Source organism: Pseudochaenichthys georgianus, unplaced genomic scaffold, assembly GCF_902827115.2.
Source record: "Pseudochaenichthys georgianus unplaced genomic scaffold, fPseGeo1.2 scaffold_488_arrow_ctg1, whole genome shotgun sequence".
NCBI classification, from domain to species: Eukaryota; Metazoa; Chordata; class Actinopteri; order Perciformes; family Channichthyidae; genus Pseudochaenichthys; species Pseudochaenichthys georgianus.
In genome coordinates, this window is record NW_027263050.1 from 73,096 (window position 1) to 89,663 (window position 16,568).

At 44.8% G+C, this 16,568-nt stretch overlaps 1 protein-coding gene across 1 annotated transcript in view; it reads left to right on the forward strand.

The window, feature by feature from the left end:
* The window catches only part of LOC117442842 (sickle tail protein homolog), a 60,822-nt gene that overhangs the window by 28,675 nt on the left and 15,579 nt on the right, over window positions 1–16,568 (forward strand). The window contains 6 exon segments of the mRNA XM_034078804.2: window positions 7,252–8,186; window positions 10,047–10,151; window positions 10,497–10,546; window positions 12,536–12,675; window positions 13,211–13,386; window positions 15,974–16,113. Of these exon segments, the coding sequence (XP_033934695.1) occupies window positions 7,252–8,186; window positions 10,047–10,151; window positions 10,497–10,546; window positions 12,536–12,675; window positions 13,211–13,386; window positions 15,974–16,113 (1,546 nt within the window).

A 16,568-nucleotide genomic window follows, 5' to 3' on the forward strand; every position in this document is an offset into this window, starting at 1 on the left:
GAATGTCCCCCGGCTTCTTCTTAATCTTTTTAGCGGGGGTCTCGTATTGTTCTCGAGAGGCCTTCGCTTGGGCCACTTGGGCTCAAATCTCAGGACCTGTTCTCGTTCCTTCTCCCCCCAATATCAGCTCTAATCTCTTCCTCTTTGTTTCCTGCTGATGTAACAGAATTTAAGCCCATGTTCCTCACATGTCCCCCCCTCTTAATCCGCCTGCCCCTCTATCTAACCTGCTGTCTGCAGCCCATATCAAGGCAGCGTTGTGATGACATTAACCTCAGCTTTAATCCCACTGCTGCATCCTGCATGTGTCGCATGAGTATACAGAGGGGTGTGTCACTTTGAGAGGAATGATGAGGGGCTGCTTCAGACGGCAAGATGATTCTGAGGGGCTGCAGAAACTTTATTTACATTTGATTAAAAAATATAACAAGTGAAAAGTGACATTTAAAAAGCTCCAAGCTGGACAGCAGCAGGAGAAATGGCAAGTTGGCCGCAGTAACGAAACGATTCCATCCTTTTTTCGATGCATTTTTAACGTAATTGCCGATTTAACGCTTGCTGATTCAGCACTTCTTAAAATATAACTGGACGTACGAGCGTGCAGAAAGAGGCAGGGCAACTTTACAAGGGCTCTTGTGCAAACATTGTGAAACCTAGATACGCTGAAGAGGGTTGAGTTCTGTCACTGTTTAACTAGGCAGCAATTGGCACAGATACAAGCGTGTGTGTGTGTGTGTGTGTGTGTGTGTGTGTGTGTGTGTGTGTGTGTGTGTGTGTGTGTGTGTGTGTGTGTGTGTGTGTGTGTGTGTGTGTGTGTGTGTGTGTGTGTGTGTGTGTGTGTGTGTGTGTGTGTGTGTGTGTGTGTGTGTGTGTGTGTGTGTGTGTGTGTGTGTTTTATGGCACTTATGGCTTTAACCTTTCCCTAGAACCACATTGGCGAGTAGACGGACGCAAACAGGTTTGAAGAAATATCTTTTTCTTGGCAGCTGCGAAGCTAGGACTCGATATCTTTCAGATAGCTCGAGGAGACGAAAAAGTATTTCTAGTTTTTGACAACATCTTTTAATTAGGGAGGAGAAACCCGGCCGCTCGGAGCGAAAGGGTAACGATGACGACCTAATAAGATGTACACCTGTTCAGACACTTTGAGGTGTTCTCTGTTTGGGCTATTGGAGCGTCCTTTTGTCTTGGATGCAGGAATGCTAGGCTTTCGATAACATTCAAATATCATCTGCACTTTCACTCAGATTTTATGAACTACCATCTTATCTGTCTGTATTCGATATACTATATACGATATATGCAGATGCTAAGTAACCGCAGGATAGACGCTAATAAGAATAAAGTGGTATTTTCTTGCATTTGAAGCTGCTCTTTTGTCATGTTGCGAATATTAATCCGTTCCCATGTAAGGGATCGTGCCAAGAGCATTGCTTTGTATTCATAGCATAGTCAACAGTGGCTGTCAGATGTACACAAAGCTGGAGGAGATATTTAGTAAACAGAGGTTCAGGTTTTGGCTAACCTCTGATGGGTTCTCCTCGGTGCAATCAATCGAATTTTGAGGAAACATTTTACGCTTTTATGAATATTATACCACAACTATAAGGAGGCCCTCGTCTGTTTTGCACTGCCATTATGTACACAGCAGCATAGTTCATGCAGCCAGCTATTTAAATGTTGACACAGTTCCAGCATGGCAGGCCATCGAGGCGCTGTGTGCATTTCCACCAGACAGACTGCCCTCATTATTAGAAGCTTATGGACACGGTGCAAACAGAGAGAGGAAGTCAAACTCAAACCATATGTGTCTCAAAGCTTGTCCCGTGTGTTTATTTTTCTAGCCTTCACCCCTCTGTTTTGTCTCCAAGCAGAGATGCAGGCATGTTCGGCACACAAATACAGACGGTCTTGATAAAGTCGATGGATTTTAAGTTTTATTAAATCAGTTTGGGATTGGCGAGTCGTGCCTTTTGGCTTGATTCGTTCCCGTGAGGCCGGGCTGGAGCAGTCGGAGATGTAAGGCCACTCGACGCTCCAGAGAAATTCCTGCAGAAGAATTCAATGTTTCTCTTTGTGTGTCGGCAGCTCTGATAGTGGAAGCCATTAGGGTTTGATGAGGGTCTGCAGGGGCTCTGCTTCTTAGATGTCCTATTATATGTGTTGTTGCTTGGTCAGACTTGTTATATTTATGGGCTGTGTGGCTTTCACTGACAACTTTCTTCCTCCCCCTTTGTTATCCAAGCTTTTGTTACTACTGTTTGAGCGGTTGTTGATTTCCAGTATACACACAATAAATAAAGACTGAGCTGCAGTGGGTTCCGACTTGTCTTCCTCTGTAGGTGTAGCCCATGAGTCATACCTGGAAGGAACAATAGCTTGTTTGTTTGACAGCAACAGAGGGTTTAGACAGGAAGACAGATTAATTGTTGGCTGCATGAGAAGCTTCTCAGCTCAGTGTTACCATAAGCAGCATTTCACATCACGGTCTATCGGCCTATCCCTGCTGACATACTGCATTTCAGGTGTGCGAGCTATCAGAGAAATGTTTAAACAAATGCTAAATGAACTCAAACTTGGAATAAATATTCGTTTTAAGTTAACTGGATACTAGATAACGTACTGTTTGGTAGCCACAATAAGCTACTGTATAGTTTGTGTTGTGCTAGCTAGCACAGAAACATTTTTACTTATGTAAAATTAAGTCAAGCCTTGAATGAATAAACGCAATATATTGTAGTCATTTTTGCAGGTTTTTCCTCTAAGAATTCAGAAGTTTTAAGTTAAATCAGTACCTGATGCAGTATCTACACAGTAGGCTATCTCATGTAAATGCTAACATTAGCTACTGTTAGCTGTTAAGCTCATGTAAAGTTGCCATAAGTCCACATGTTTTTGCATCAAAAAACTCTACGGCCCTGAGCATAAGGTTATCAAAATGACTCAATGGGTTACATGACAGTACACTATCTAAACCAGGGGTTCTCAAAGTGCGGCCCGCGGGCCAATGGCGGCCCTCGGAAATGTTTCTGGCGGCCCGCGTTAGTTAATGTGACACGCTGAAATGCATGCGTTATATTTTAATCCTCCATGGTTGTATCTAGTAAGAATTAGAATGGAATTTAAGAATGGTAAAACTGCGCCCCCTGGGTTGTCCTTCCTAAATTATGAATGACAGCTTGTGGAAAGTTTGCTAGACTACTGGTTGCATGGCAACTAGGCATCTCGCGAGTTGCGGTAATTGGTTAGTACAATAAAGAAAGGATTTGTTTTGGAATTATTTTGTGTTCCGTTTTTTCGTGGGCGGCCCTCGATCCAGTATTGGGTACCTAAATTGGCCCTCACTCATCAAAACTTTGAGAACCCCTGATCTAAGCCATAACTTAGCTAAATTAGCTCAAATAAGCTAACCCTAGCTACAGCAGGCCACTATAGCGTCGTATAAGTGTGTGTGATAAGTTTTTGCTGCTTATCAGTTCAACTTTTCTCACTTTCAGTACAACCATACATGCCAACCTTTCCAAATCCAAAAGAGGTAGGTTTGCGCACGGCAAATGCGCACGCCCAAATTAGGTAATCGGAATAAATGGAACCCAGTAATTACAGGTATAAATCTGTATTTAACATGTATCGCATCATTTTATGCATTTTTCAGAAAAAGTGGTAGTTTGGTAAACGGTGACATCAACGACATGTCTGGTCTGTAAAATGCCGAAAAGTAATTTAAGAATAGGAGATAAATATTCCAAAGCCTCCACATTTCATTATATGTGTAATGTGTTTCTGGTCCTCTTTCAGTTGAGACAGATGAAGGATGTGTCAGGATGTAGGACTCCTGTGTGAACATTGGATAAAGCCAGGTTCATATTCTTGTTTCATGTTGTTGACATAAAGGTTTGCACAGAGCGAAATATCTTTGTGTTCATTTCATTTCATTTCAAACCTTTATTTACACAGATAAAATCCCATTGAGATCATTGATCTCTTTTCCAAGGGAGACCTGTTCAAGTAGTTCCACATGAAACATAAAACCATGAACAGAACAACAAAAGGACATCATGCAGCATCATGTACATAACTATCCACATAAACAGGTACCAATAGCTTGATTAGATTGAGTAGCATCCAACCGAGCTTTACATGTAGTGGCACCAGATTGTTCAGTTTCCATTTAATGTGCAGACTGTTCCAAGACAGAGGAGCTGCATCTAAAAGCTGCTTCCCTAAGACAGTCCTAGCAGTTGGGACATTTAATAAAACCACAGCATTCGATCTCAGGCAGCAGCCACTTACAATTCTCCGTGAGATCAGGGAGCAGATATAGCAGATGTGTTGCGCCATAAATCAGAAAATACTGCATTAAAAAGTCATTTCCTGCATTTCTCTACTGATAAAGTGAGATATAAATAATGCACAGGCTTTCAGATTGCTGTAGTTCACTAATCAGAGACATTAACGACATGTTTGGGTGAAAATGTCAGAAAAAGTGAAAGAATGGGAGATAAATATCTCAAAATTGTATTATATATTTTGTGTGTTTGCGGTCCTCTTTCAGTTGAGACACTGTAGGTGAAGGATGCTTCAGGAAAAGACCAAACACTGGATGTCTTTCAGTCGCCAACATATGTTTTCGAGAGACCGATATTACCGGGGAAACCCTGCAGGACTCAAATGCCTCGTCTCTGTTCCCTTAAACTCATTTGGGAGTGATTACCCATCAGCCCCGGGGGTGCAGAGGAAAGGCAGCGTTACCCCGGTTACCCCCGGTCTGCACGTTGTTTCTCTTTCAGAAACACAGAGGACTGTTTGTTTGATGCGATCACAGACACGCTGCAAACGGTGTCCGCCAAAAGTCGAGTCCAGTGTTTGTGGAGTGCCTTTTTTATTTGTTATAGTTTGGGAAGATCGAAAATCGGGAGGCGGTAGAAACATGTCGAAAGCGGTAGGGTTGGCAGGTACAACCCAGTCTCACGGCATTTCGTGTTAAAGTCACAAAATGAATCTATTGATTTGTGTATTGGTAGTATGTTTCGTGCCTGCGCCAAATAATAACAAATAAGAGAAGATTTAAAAAATACAGATTTCAGTATCCTGAGGCTCTGAGCTCCATTTCTTTTCCTGCGGACGAAAAAAAAAGTCAGAATTATACAATTTTAAATAAAAACACGAAATTATGAGTAAGAAAATGTTTTTATGAACCACACAGCTTCCGGTGTTCCACGACCCGACCGGACAAAAAGACGTGGTGCAGGCACGAAACATGCTACCAATGGAAATACATCTTTTAAAATCGTTCTGTGTGAAAAAAAGGGGAAATCGTGATGGTGAACACGAATCAATAGATTACATGTCGTGACTATAACACGAAATGCTGTGAGACTGGGTTGCATGTATAGTTGTCACAAGTCCACATGTTTTTGCATCTAAAAACTCTATGCCCCTGCAAGGTAATGCTTCTTTTTCTGAGCATAAGGTTATCAACATGACTCAATGGGTTACATGACAGTACACGATCTAAACCAGGGGTGTCAAACTCAATTTCATCGCGGGCCACATCAGCATTATGGTTGCACTCAAAGGGCCGGTTGTAATTATATAAATATACATATATATAAATATATAATATATATAAAACAATGTGTTATATTACATTATTGCCTCTGAATTGGATTATTATCGGATAGGATAATGACTTAGTAATGAACTACGTCTGAAAGCAAACAATTGCAAGTCTCTTCAGTGCGCATGTCACAAACGAGATGCATTGTGGGACATGTAGTTTATGGGCAACCTGATTCTGTAAAGCGGCATTTAATCGTATAATAAACGTATTACATTATTTGCAAGCTCTTGCGGGGCCACATAAAATGAAGTCGCGGGCCGGATGTGGCCCCCGGGCCTTGAGTTTGACACCCCTGATCTAAACCATAACTTAGCTACATTAGCTAAAAGAAGCTAACCCTAGCTACAGCAGGCTACTATAGCATCTACATCTAAGTGTTGTGTGATAAGGTTTGTTTTGCTGCTTATCAGTTCACTTGCATAAGGAAGACAGCGTAGTGTATTTCTCACTTTCAGTTGCCTCGCCACAAATAAGGAAGCAAAGATTCTCACGAAGATAATTGCCAAGAAATGTGATGGAAACTTGTTTTACTCGACACATCGGGTGGTTCACCGCATAAACCAGATTTCCTTTGACTTCATCGATGTACATGTAAAGGTTTCACCTCGTTGTGTGTAGTGTTACCGCAGCCTGTGTAACCCGGAAAGCCACTGCAGTTAAAAGAGGTTTATTGCACATAAGCTTCCAAGGGTCCTTCGTGGGTGTTGGTGCAAAACACAGCGTCCCAAATATGCTGACTGTTTGAATAGATAGATGTTGTTGACAATTAACCAACCAGCCTCTTGCAGGTGCACATGTGACCTATTTTTATAAAAGCACCAATCGTATCTTTGTTTGAAGTTGAAAAAAGGAAATTCACTTTAGGAATACAGAATAAATAGTTTACCGTTCATGTATTATTGTTTTTATAAAAGCCTGTGGGCATAAGATCCAGGACTGTGAGTGAAATGGTATACTGTGTATCTGGGGATTGTAGCTTTGTGAGTAGCTATTTTCTGCTTCTGGAGAAATCGCTGACGAGCAGTTTCTTTGAAAAGCAACAAACCGAGTTAGCTGGATGTTTTTGTTTCAACGCCACTTCAGTCGAGAAACACAGAATATATACAAAATAAACAGTCGCTGAAGCTGGCAGAAATATGCAGTCTGGTTTATTGGAGAGGCCTACAAATAAAGGATGTTTTACTTTTCATACTCAAAGGTAACAATACTTATCTCCCGCTGCCCAGGTAATAATCAGAGTAACACATAGCTTTGGGATTAAATAGAACGGGACTGAATAAAACAAGAATAATAAAATACAAGAATGATAACGCCATGTCTGTTTTTGAATACGGTGTGTTTATACATTTACTGCATAATAAGATTACAACAAACCTTTCTCATGGGTGATGTCCCAGTTTTAATCTTCAACAGCAGCTTCATGATCTTCCTCTCTTCCTCATGGGACTCATAGACCTCCACCTAAAACATAAAGAACTCAGTCATAGAACATGCAGCAGGGCTGATCAAAGCAAGAATAAAATGATACTAAAATATTATTTTTAGTTTGTATGTCTTTTACTGGTATCTGTCTGTGTGATGTACATTTTCTGTGAAAGCACTAACAGCTTGCCTTTGTGCTTCTACAGATGCACGGTGAGATGGTGCATGCTGGCCGTGATGGGCCTCACCCTCAGAGACAGCCCCCCATGGGCCCCCCCCCTCACCACCCCATGCAGGGAGCACTTCCCCCGACCCCCCACTCCATGCCCCCGTCCCCCTCCAGAATCCCCTTCGGCCCGCGGCAGGGCCCCGTACCTGGAAGCGCCACCATCCCAAGAGAGCGTCTTCCCAACACCAGTCCTCGCTCCATCTCCCCGTGTGCCAGCGCCATCCTGGAGAGAAGGGACGTCAAACCGGATGAAGACAGAGGGGCTAAAAGCCACAGTTTGTCCAGGGGCAACGAGGGCTTGTACGCGGATCCATACTTGCTCCAAGATGGCAGGATGGCTCACGGACCGCACCCCAATCCTGGTTCTGACGTTCCAGATCATGGCATGGGGGGATTTCACAGAGCCTCCATCCGCTCCACGGGCTCTTACAGCGGGCCGAGTCCCACAGACAGTATGGAGCATCCCTCCCTCTACAGGCAGAAGTCCAGAAACAGCCAGCTTCCAACTCTGGGATCCAAGACTCCTCCGCCATCCCCGCACCGCATGGCTGAGGTACGGATGATTGACATCCACGGGGGACATCCTCATGGCCCGCCTCCTCATGGGATGCCTATTCACGGCATGCCACCTCACGGCATGCCACCTCACGGCATGCCACCTCATGGGATGCCTCCTCACGGCATGCCACCTCATGGGATGCCTCCTCACGGGATGCCTCCTCACGGGATGCCTCCTCATGGCATTCCTCCTCATGGCGTTCCCATGGAGAGAAGCTCACCTGTGCGCCAGTCCTTCAGGAAGGAGGAAGTGTCAGGAACCAAGCCTCGAAACAACATGGGATCCCCTGTGGTGTCCGACATCCAGGGCCACCTGCAGGGGCCCATCCCACCTGCCAATGAGCACCACACACGGTAAGGAGGACGCACAGGCTGGTTAAATATAATGTTATTTAGACGTCGCATGGGAGCATGGACTAACTCTGCATCCCAGATTCATCCTAACAACGAGCTGCTGACTGTTCCATCATCCAAAACTATAACCCAGCGTGTGTTGAGCGTCAGGTTCTGCAGACATGATTATGCATCTGTGTGGTTTGTGTGTATAACAAGTTCTGCTTATCTGACCCTTGTTTTCACAGTCTGTTGGTTATTACAGATTGTGTAGACCCAGACGTAGCTGCAACCACTCAAACCGTATAGCATCTGGAGACCCCATTAATCCACTGTATATTATTCTGTTACTCCGTGGCTATTGTTCTAACAACAAACCCACTGCAGACGTTTTGGTACCTGGGTTCGGTTTATCCCGTCTGACTGAGAGCACATAAACATAGAAAGATGGTTTGTTGCCGCTTAACAGGACAAACGGGCGTGTAACTAAAGGCAGGCGATTTGCTTACCTAGGAAAACCAAAGAACATATTGACCAGGGTTGAATAAGTATTTGAAATGGCTCAATCAGTCAAAGCGATCAGGCAGGACCACCTGGGCAGCCGATGCCCTGGGAGAAGAAAGTGTTAGAGTTTGAGTGGGAAAGTACTGTGCTTACCTTTCTAAATAAACATAAGGCGCTTTCACACCGCAGTACTTTTCCCGCAAAGGTTCATGAGAATTTATGAACTAAATTCAGATCGCGTTCACACTGGAATAAATCCCTGGGGGAGGATTAGGCAAATGAAGCCGCTGACGTCACTTCTTCTTCTTCTGCTTTGGGTTTACTGGCAGGCCGCAAACCACTTCACGGCGTATACTGCCGCCCAAAGTCCCCGGCCGGAAGTCCCCGGAGTTGGGGAAGGCTTCAGTAGAAGCTGCTGGGAGTCCCAGCAGCTTCTACTGAAGCCTTCCGAATAAATCGCCAGAACGCCGACACCTCCTCATCTCCATTGCTCCCATGTTTTATTTTGTGTTGCCATAAGTTAGTCTCTCTGCGTTTCTGCGCTGGGCTAATGCTAATGCTAATAATGCTAATGCGAGGATAATAAAATGGCGGCTTCACACAACTTGTTGGGAGTTTGACGGGGCGTGGTTTGCAATCCGCCCAGCCAATCAGACAGAGGAACCTTTCTCTCCCTTTCTTCTTTCTGAAAAGGGGGTAAAAAGGTTCTCATTAACTAAGTTCTCATGAACCTTTGTGGGAAAAGTACTGCGGTGTGAATGCGCCTATAGACCCAACATGTGACATATGCTGAGGTTTATTGAGGTATATTCAGCTAAAACCACACCGAGTCCTCAGCTGACCGCCTGTCCTTCCTCAAGATAAACAATCTAAAAAACAAAAGCTTTTCAACCTGTAGGCTCACCAAGCAATCTGGCTGTTAGTTCTACTCTTCATCCCTCTGGCTTTCTTTAGGCAGTGTATTTATCCCATTGTCCTCTCATGGTCTTCAGGGAGACCACCACTTGTGACAAACACTCGTTTTATTTAAAAAACAAAATGACCCCGTCTCGACCTCAGGGCTTTTCTCTCGTCTTAAGTCGTCCATCTTGTTTGTATTCCATTTGGACTCAAGCGTCTTTCTCATTGTGGAAAGACTCAAGTCAAGGGGTGCTGCATTGTTGTGATTCAGACACTATTTACTTCATCAATATTTACTCGGGGCATAATTGCAAATCAATTCCACTTTGTTATCCTTTTAAAATTACAAAAAACATCATATTTAATTGATTTAGCTGTGCCTCCATTTCCACTCTGAGCTGATATTTGCTCTGGTGGCAGCTGTGATATCCAATAGGTCCTCAGTGATAAAAGTAGAATTTTCTGATGTTTCTGCAGAGTGCGAATGAAGGCTATGGAGCAACAGATTGCCAGCTTGACTGGTCTTGTTCAGCATGCACTTTTAAAGGAGCCAAACACTAGTGGCAGCAAGGAGCTACTAAGGTAAGCATCAACAGCATAGCAACGAGTGAAGCTTCAGGAGGAAACAGCGAGAAAGTAGTGCCTCTATAACGGCCATAGGAGGTTAGATAGGTCAAGAGGAACTAGGTCTTTATAGGATAACTGTTTGGTTTACCTGGCTGCATTTCAACTCTTGCATCTTCTCTGTAGAGATGTGTTAATGTTTGCCTGACAGTCTGTTTCTGATGAAGCTCGTTAACATCATTGTAACCTCTCTTGCTTGTCTTTCCCATCATTCTTTGTTGTGTCTGTTCTCACTAATACAAACCTATAAACCTCCAAATGCCACCAAATTCCTGCTCTTATAAATGTTTCTCTCGGCTGCAGCGAGCGACCCTCGAAGACTTCGTCTCCAGCTCACAGCGCACACAGCTCAGGTTAGCATCTTGATCATTATTCTCCTCTATTGCATGACTGTTGTTCCTCCTAAGCGCCTCTGTGTCCCGTGCAGACACGCCCACACAGCGGAGTCAACCAGCAGTCTGCAATGAACATGAAAGTAGGGCTTCTTTGCTTTTCATTACAATCCCTTCCCCTGTACACCCAGAGCTAACACAAGCTCCTTAAAGCGCTACTTAAAACAAGACGCTATTACTCCGTATCCTGCCAAGATCTCTGCTCTCGAGGGGTCTGTGGCCAGATCAACGCTTGATTTAAAAAAAGACCTGCAACCTCCCCACGAGCAGAAGGAACACACAACATTATTCACGGAGCTAATCTCTCTTCTCGTGACACGCTTAATGTGTAGCTTTCACAGGGATTTACTTCTCGTCATGTTGTGCTTGGAGCAATCTCCAAATTATCATAACAGTTGCAGCGAGGGCTTTGATTCCTCCTGACACCAGACATGACGGACACTGTGTCCTTGCACACTCGCAGCAGTGTTCGCTGTAACCTGTCCTTCAGGTCTAGGCAGCTGTCAGGGACTTTGTAAGGAATATGTTGTGAAAAGTATTTTGGGATTACGAAGACAAAAGATTGTTCTTTTACTATACCAACAGAGGGAGCGTCAGGGGAGCTTAGAGTGCTTTCTGAACATGCCCTGACCTCTTCTGCAACTCACTTTACTTACTTTAATGGACCACATGTTTCTGAAGTCAACGGATTGGTTCTCTCAAATTACAAAACAAATATTTTGAGGCCACTAGAAAGCCAAGCATGTAGTATTGGTTGCATTCACCCACGCTGAATGACTTTTTATTTTTTGGTTCTCACAGAATTGAAAGCTAGTAGTGTGTTGTATACAGTAGGTTTGTGTGCATGTAAATGGCTACAAAGGCTACAATCCCCGAGGTTCCAGGTTCTTTATTGTCAAACTAACATAGCTTCAGAGTAATTATGTCGTTGAAAATCTTAGGTCACAGGCTTCTCCAACAATGCAACACAATAATACAGATAAGCAGACAATATTAAAACAAAATCAAAATATACTATATTAAAAGTAATACAAAAAAAAAAGTGGAATAGTGCAATACGAGTCTACCGTACTTTTCGGACTATAAGCCGCGACTTTCCCCCCATTTTTCTTTGTACAGCTAACGGCCACTAGGGGACCTCCTAAATCTATGGATCTTACAGGTAAAATTAACCACCGTTAACTCTACGGGCTCTAGGACCGGTCCGCGCCCGCCACCTTTAAGGGCGGGCTCCAGCAGGGAAAGCTGGAGGCCGGGAAAGAGCGAGACAGGTCGCGCGCCAAAGTAAAAGTGGATGGAACCGAGAGACAGAACGAGAGCAAGACAGACGGACCATTTAGCTGCTGCGGCTTATATGCAGGTGCGCGTTATAGTCCGAAAAGTACGGTATATACAAGTTATTGGAATGATATATTAGATAATAGATAAATAATTACTAAGTAGCAGATGGATGTTATGAACAGTTGCCTGCGGGATGAAGCTGTCTCTGAATCTGGTTGTTTTTGTCCGGATGTCCCCTTCATGCTTTTTGAACATTAAAGCTTGGAAACACGTCACAGTAGAAGCACTAAGGAACCCGAAAACACACATAATACGTGCTCTCTAAATTAAATGTGTCCGTTTAGGGCTGCTCACCCAAAAGCACAAATATCGCTCGCTAGGTTTCCATGGTTTCAACTTCTCCTCCATCTCTAGCGAAAAATCGGACGACAGGCATCTCAGAGGTGCAGCCAATATATACGTGCCCTTATTGAGCAGGAGGGAAAACACAGCCTCGGAGCTTTCAGGCCATCATTACGGAACATTAGGATTACTCAGAGCCGAGCGTTGCCAGGGAGAGGGTGTTTGCAGACATGCGGGATCCCCCCGCATGTCCTCAGGGAGGACATCTTTCTTCTTTTATCGTTTCAGTTTTCTGAAGTAAAAGCTCTTTGTTTGTCCCCCATGCAGGCGGCTCCCCTGTCTTGGCTCCAAAGAGCGGCGCCTCTCCATCGAACAGGAGCCCGGTTCCCATCAAAGTCAACCTCCTGCAGTTCAGGAAGAATGTTTCTGACCTCAGGATGCAACTCCATCAGATGAGGCAGCAACAGGCGAGACCGCTTTCTGCTTTTAATCCATTTCCAAGTGTGTCAGTTGCAGGTTTATGGAGTAAGTACGGTAACGGCCCGTCCACACGGCGCCGTGCGTTGTCGCTTGCCGGCGGGCGTGTCTGAAACTCGACCAACAACCAATCACATGAATCTCCCGCCCCCGACACACAAGCAGCGGTTTGATTGGCTAGAGCTCGTACTGGCATATGATTCGATTGGCTGACGCTTCTGCCGAGGCGTCAACATTGCTCAACTTTTGCAGCGAGCCACGCCAGCAAAGCTCCGCGTCGCTTCCCACAATGCAGTTCGGCGAAAAGTGACCCAATTCAAAGTGAATGGTGACGCTTTCAACGCCCGCCGCTGTGTGGACGGGCCGCTCCCTTCTTTACCCTTGGATTTATTTGCATTGCATTTGATATTAAGGTCCATAAGTAACGGAAAGTAATCAGGTTACCCCCCCCCCCCCAGGCTCTATATGCTGAGTGGTAGATCAGGTCTTTCTAATATCTCTCTCCCACTGTCTTCACCCCCTCAGCTCCAGAACCAGGAGGCACTACGGGTCCAGCTGAGGCGCGCCGAGCAGGAAATCAGTGTGAAACTTGCCGAGGCCATGCGGGGTCTGGAGGATCCGGTGCAGAGGCAGAGAGCGCTGGTAGAAGAAGACCGGCACAAGTACCTGGGCCTGGAGGAGCGAGTGCTCTCACAACTCGGGTACGTTTGCTCAAATCCCCCCTTAGCCGTGTTTTCTATAAACAGCTGTTTCAAAGTCAACTTAATTGTCAATCTTTCAGCTTGTGTGTACAGACGGAGAGATCGAAATACCGTTTCCCACAATCCAGAATACAAAACTACGAATATATATATATATAAAAACATGTATACAAATATGTATAGGCTGTCCTAGATATACATACATATACATTAAGACATAAATAAAAGCACAACAATCAATATATACAAATAACAGTCACTTCAATATCTTGGAAATGTACATTAGTGGAAGACTGTCCATAAGTGTAGCTTGCGTCCATTACCGAATGCTTATTGTTGTAATTTTTAGGGATTATTTATAATCCCACGTCAAGGTGTTTCGTTTTGTAGGAAATCCCCAAAAGGCTTAGTTTCAGCAGTTTACCTGTGTCTCTGTTTGAGAAGCCAACGCCCTGCGGACGACAGGTTCATACAGGAGAGCCCGGTCTCTGTCCTGCTCGTACTTTATTCTCTCGCGCCACGTTGCCAGCAGCGAGCAGTCAGTTAATCTTCTTTTATTTTATTTACTTGCCAGGTCAAACAGTGGTGTGCTGCGAGACAGTGGTGAACATACGCTCCAATAAACACGATGTGCTCGTGGATTCTGAGGAATGAACAGGCGGAAGTCGTGGATTAAATTCTCATTTGCTCTTGGTATTCAGCCGGCTGTGAGTCAGCAGAACACGGGGGGGGGTGTTGTGAAAAACCCCTGCGCAGTATATCAATCATGACCTGGAGGGGCACAGCAAAAACAGGATTAGTAGTTTAAAGGTCCCGTGTTATGGCCATCTCTACTGATCATAGTTCCATCGTTGAGGTCGAATAGAATAGATTCACATTGTTCAATGTTCCAAACTCACATTGGTTTCTCACGGCATCTCTGTATAGTGTGTGTACTCACTCTCTGTCCTACACGGCTTGTTGGAGCTCCTCCCCCCCCCCCCCCCCTCCCTGTGAGCCCAGTGTGCTCTGATTGGTCGGGACGTTGCGAGACTCGCTGCTCAGTGAGCTGGCTTACTGGGGTGGTTTCCGGGTCAGTGATACAGCGCGAAACTCATCCTGAGCACACACACACACACACACACACACACACACACACACACACACACACACACACACACACACACTCACAAATAAGTGTGGCTTGATATTGAGTAAGAAAAAGGTGTAAGAATGAGTCTGCGGAGAGCATTTCTCCGCCATCTCAACTCGGCTATTACCAACCAGGGAGCTCCATGCGAGTCAATGGGACTCCCTGTTAGTTGGCCAAGGGATCCTGGTGTGTGAGGGGCTCCACGGATTGGTCCATTTGAAACAAATTGAAAAAGAGAAATGTCCAGCGAGGCGTTCTGGGGCAGCAGACGGGTCTTCTCTGAGTTAGAGGTTACTCGCTACAGGGTGCACTTTGAGGGTGTGAGACTCTGCAGACCGTACACATGCAGAACAACCTACATAACACACAAGGGGAGAACCGGGTAAGCATGACATGGGACCTTTAAATAATGAAACTACTTGTATTAGTTTCCGTATAATCCAAGGACAGAAAATACTTCAAAAAGTGCGGGGGTAGTCGGATGGATAATCATTCTGTGGGTTATCGACGAGAGCCAAAATACATGTCTTCTTCTGCCGTTCCCTTTCGTGTTGACTTCCTGAAAACGAACGTTGTTGTTCACAGCAGACGTTAAATCATCCAGACTTTTTCTCTCCTTAGCAACGGTCTGTTAGAGGAAAATGATCAACCTCTGGAATGTCGTAATTGTCCAATCAGAGTGGAGTATTCAACTGAGCCTTGTAATCTTAAGTATTTCATGAGGGTTTCTGGAAATGCTGACACACAAAGACAGACGTACTGCATCTGTTTTTGTCTGAGAGAGGTTTGATAAAAAACTGTTTTCCTTTTGTTCTCATCTGGAATTTCCCATCATGCTTTTTATCACCAACTAGCCTTGGCATAGCGGGGCATCTCACACTCGTATTACTTTTCCCTCTCCCGTTAGGAGGGGTTGTATAAAAGAGTGTTTCTCACGGGTTACCCGGCCACAATGAAACGCCATCCAACCCGGCACACAATGTTATCATTCAGCATGTGGAGTCGCCATCTTTCTCTGTGAGGAAATAAACCCATATTCAGTGTGTAGACAGTCACGGTCTAGACTAAGCAATCGACATACCCAGGAAAGGGTTCAGTGGGAATGCGTATCGTCTGTGGTGATCCTTGAACTATTTAAAATATTACTTTCTTAGTTTTTAATGCATCTTGTCCCGAGGTCTGCTTTCACCTTTGTCCCATCAGTTTCACCACATGGCCTTTTAGAATAGATACATGGTGGTGTCCTGCCCCCTGGTGGTTGTAAATGAAAATACACTGTTAGAAGTAGTGTGAAAAGAATGTCAGAATAACAGGAAAATATATATATTAAAACATTTAATCACGGTTTTCCTTTCCCATTGTTTCTGCTTTCAATTTACTGACAACTTGTCGTGTGCTCCATGCTCTGAAGTCTAACAGCTGTTGTCCTTATTCATCGTGTGTTATCCTCTGCAGAGATCTGGAGCAGTACGTGGGCTCTCTGCAGAACGACTCGGCGGCGGCGGCGGCGGCACAGAGAGTCGTGACCATGAAGGACGTGGAGGAGGGAGCGGTGACTCTGAGGAAGGTGGGAGAGTCTCTGGCTGGGCTCAAAGGTAAGACGACAACTAATGTGAAGGATGTATCAAATGTGGAGAGAGAATCAAACTGTCGTATTTTATGTCTCGCAAGACAGTTCCGTCAGTCACACGGAGAGTACAGCCTGCAGAGGGAAGGACCAAGAGTAGGATATGTAAACACAGAGAGAGAGGAGAAAGGGAGGGGGACAGCTTGGTGATAATCAAGGGGCATTCTGGGAGGCCGTATCTATATTGAAGGTCACACGGTCGGTGCACAGAGAGTGTAACTAACAACACTGCAACACATCTTCTTAATAAGGAATGTTCCCAAGCTTAGCTAAGAAGTGTGAGAAGCAGTAAATATAGATTAGCAAATACGAATCACACAATGATATAAACCGTACACCCCAGCACGTGCACTCCGCTCTGCATCGGCCAAGCGGCTCGCTGTGAAGGGGACCCAAGTTCTCATCAGCAGAAACACGTGGGTT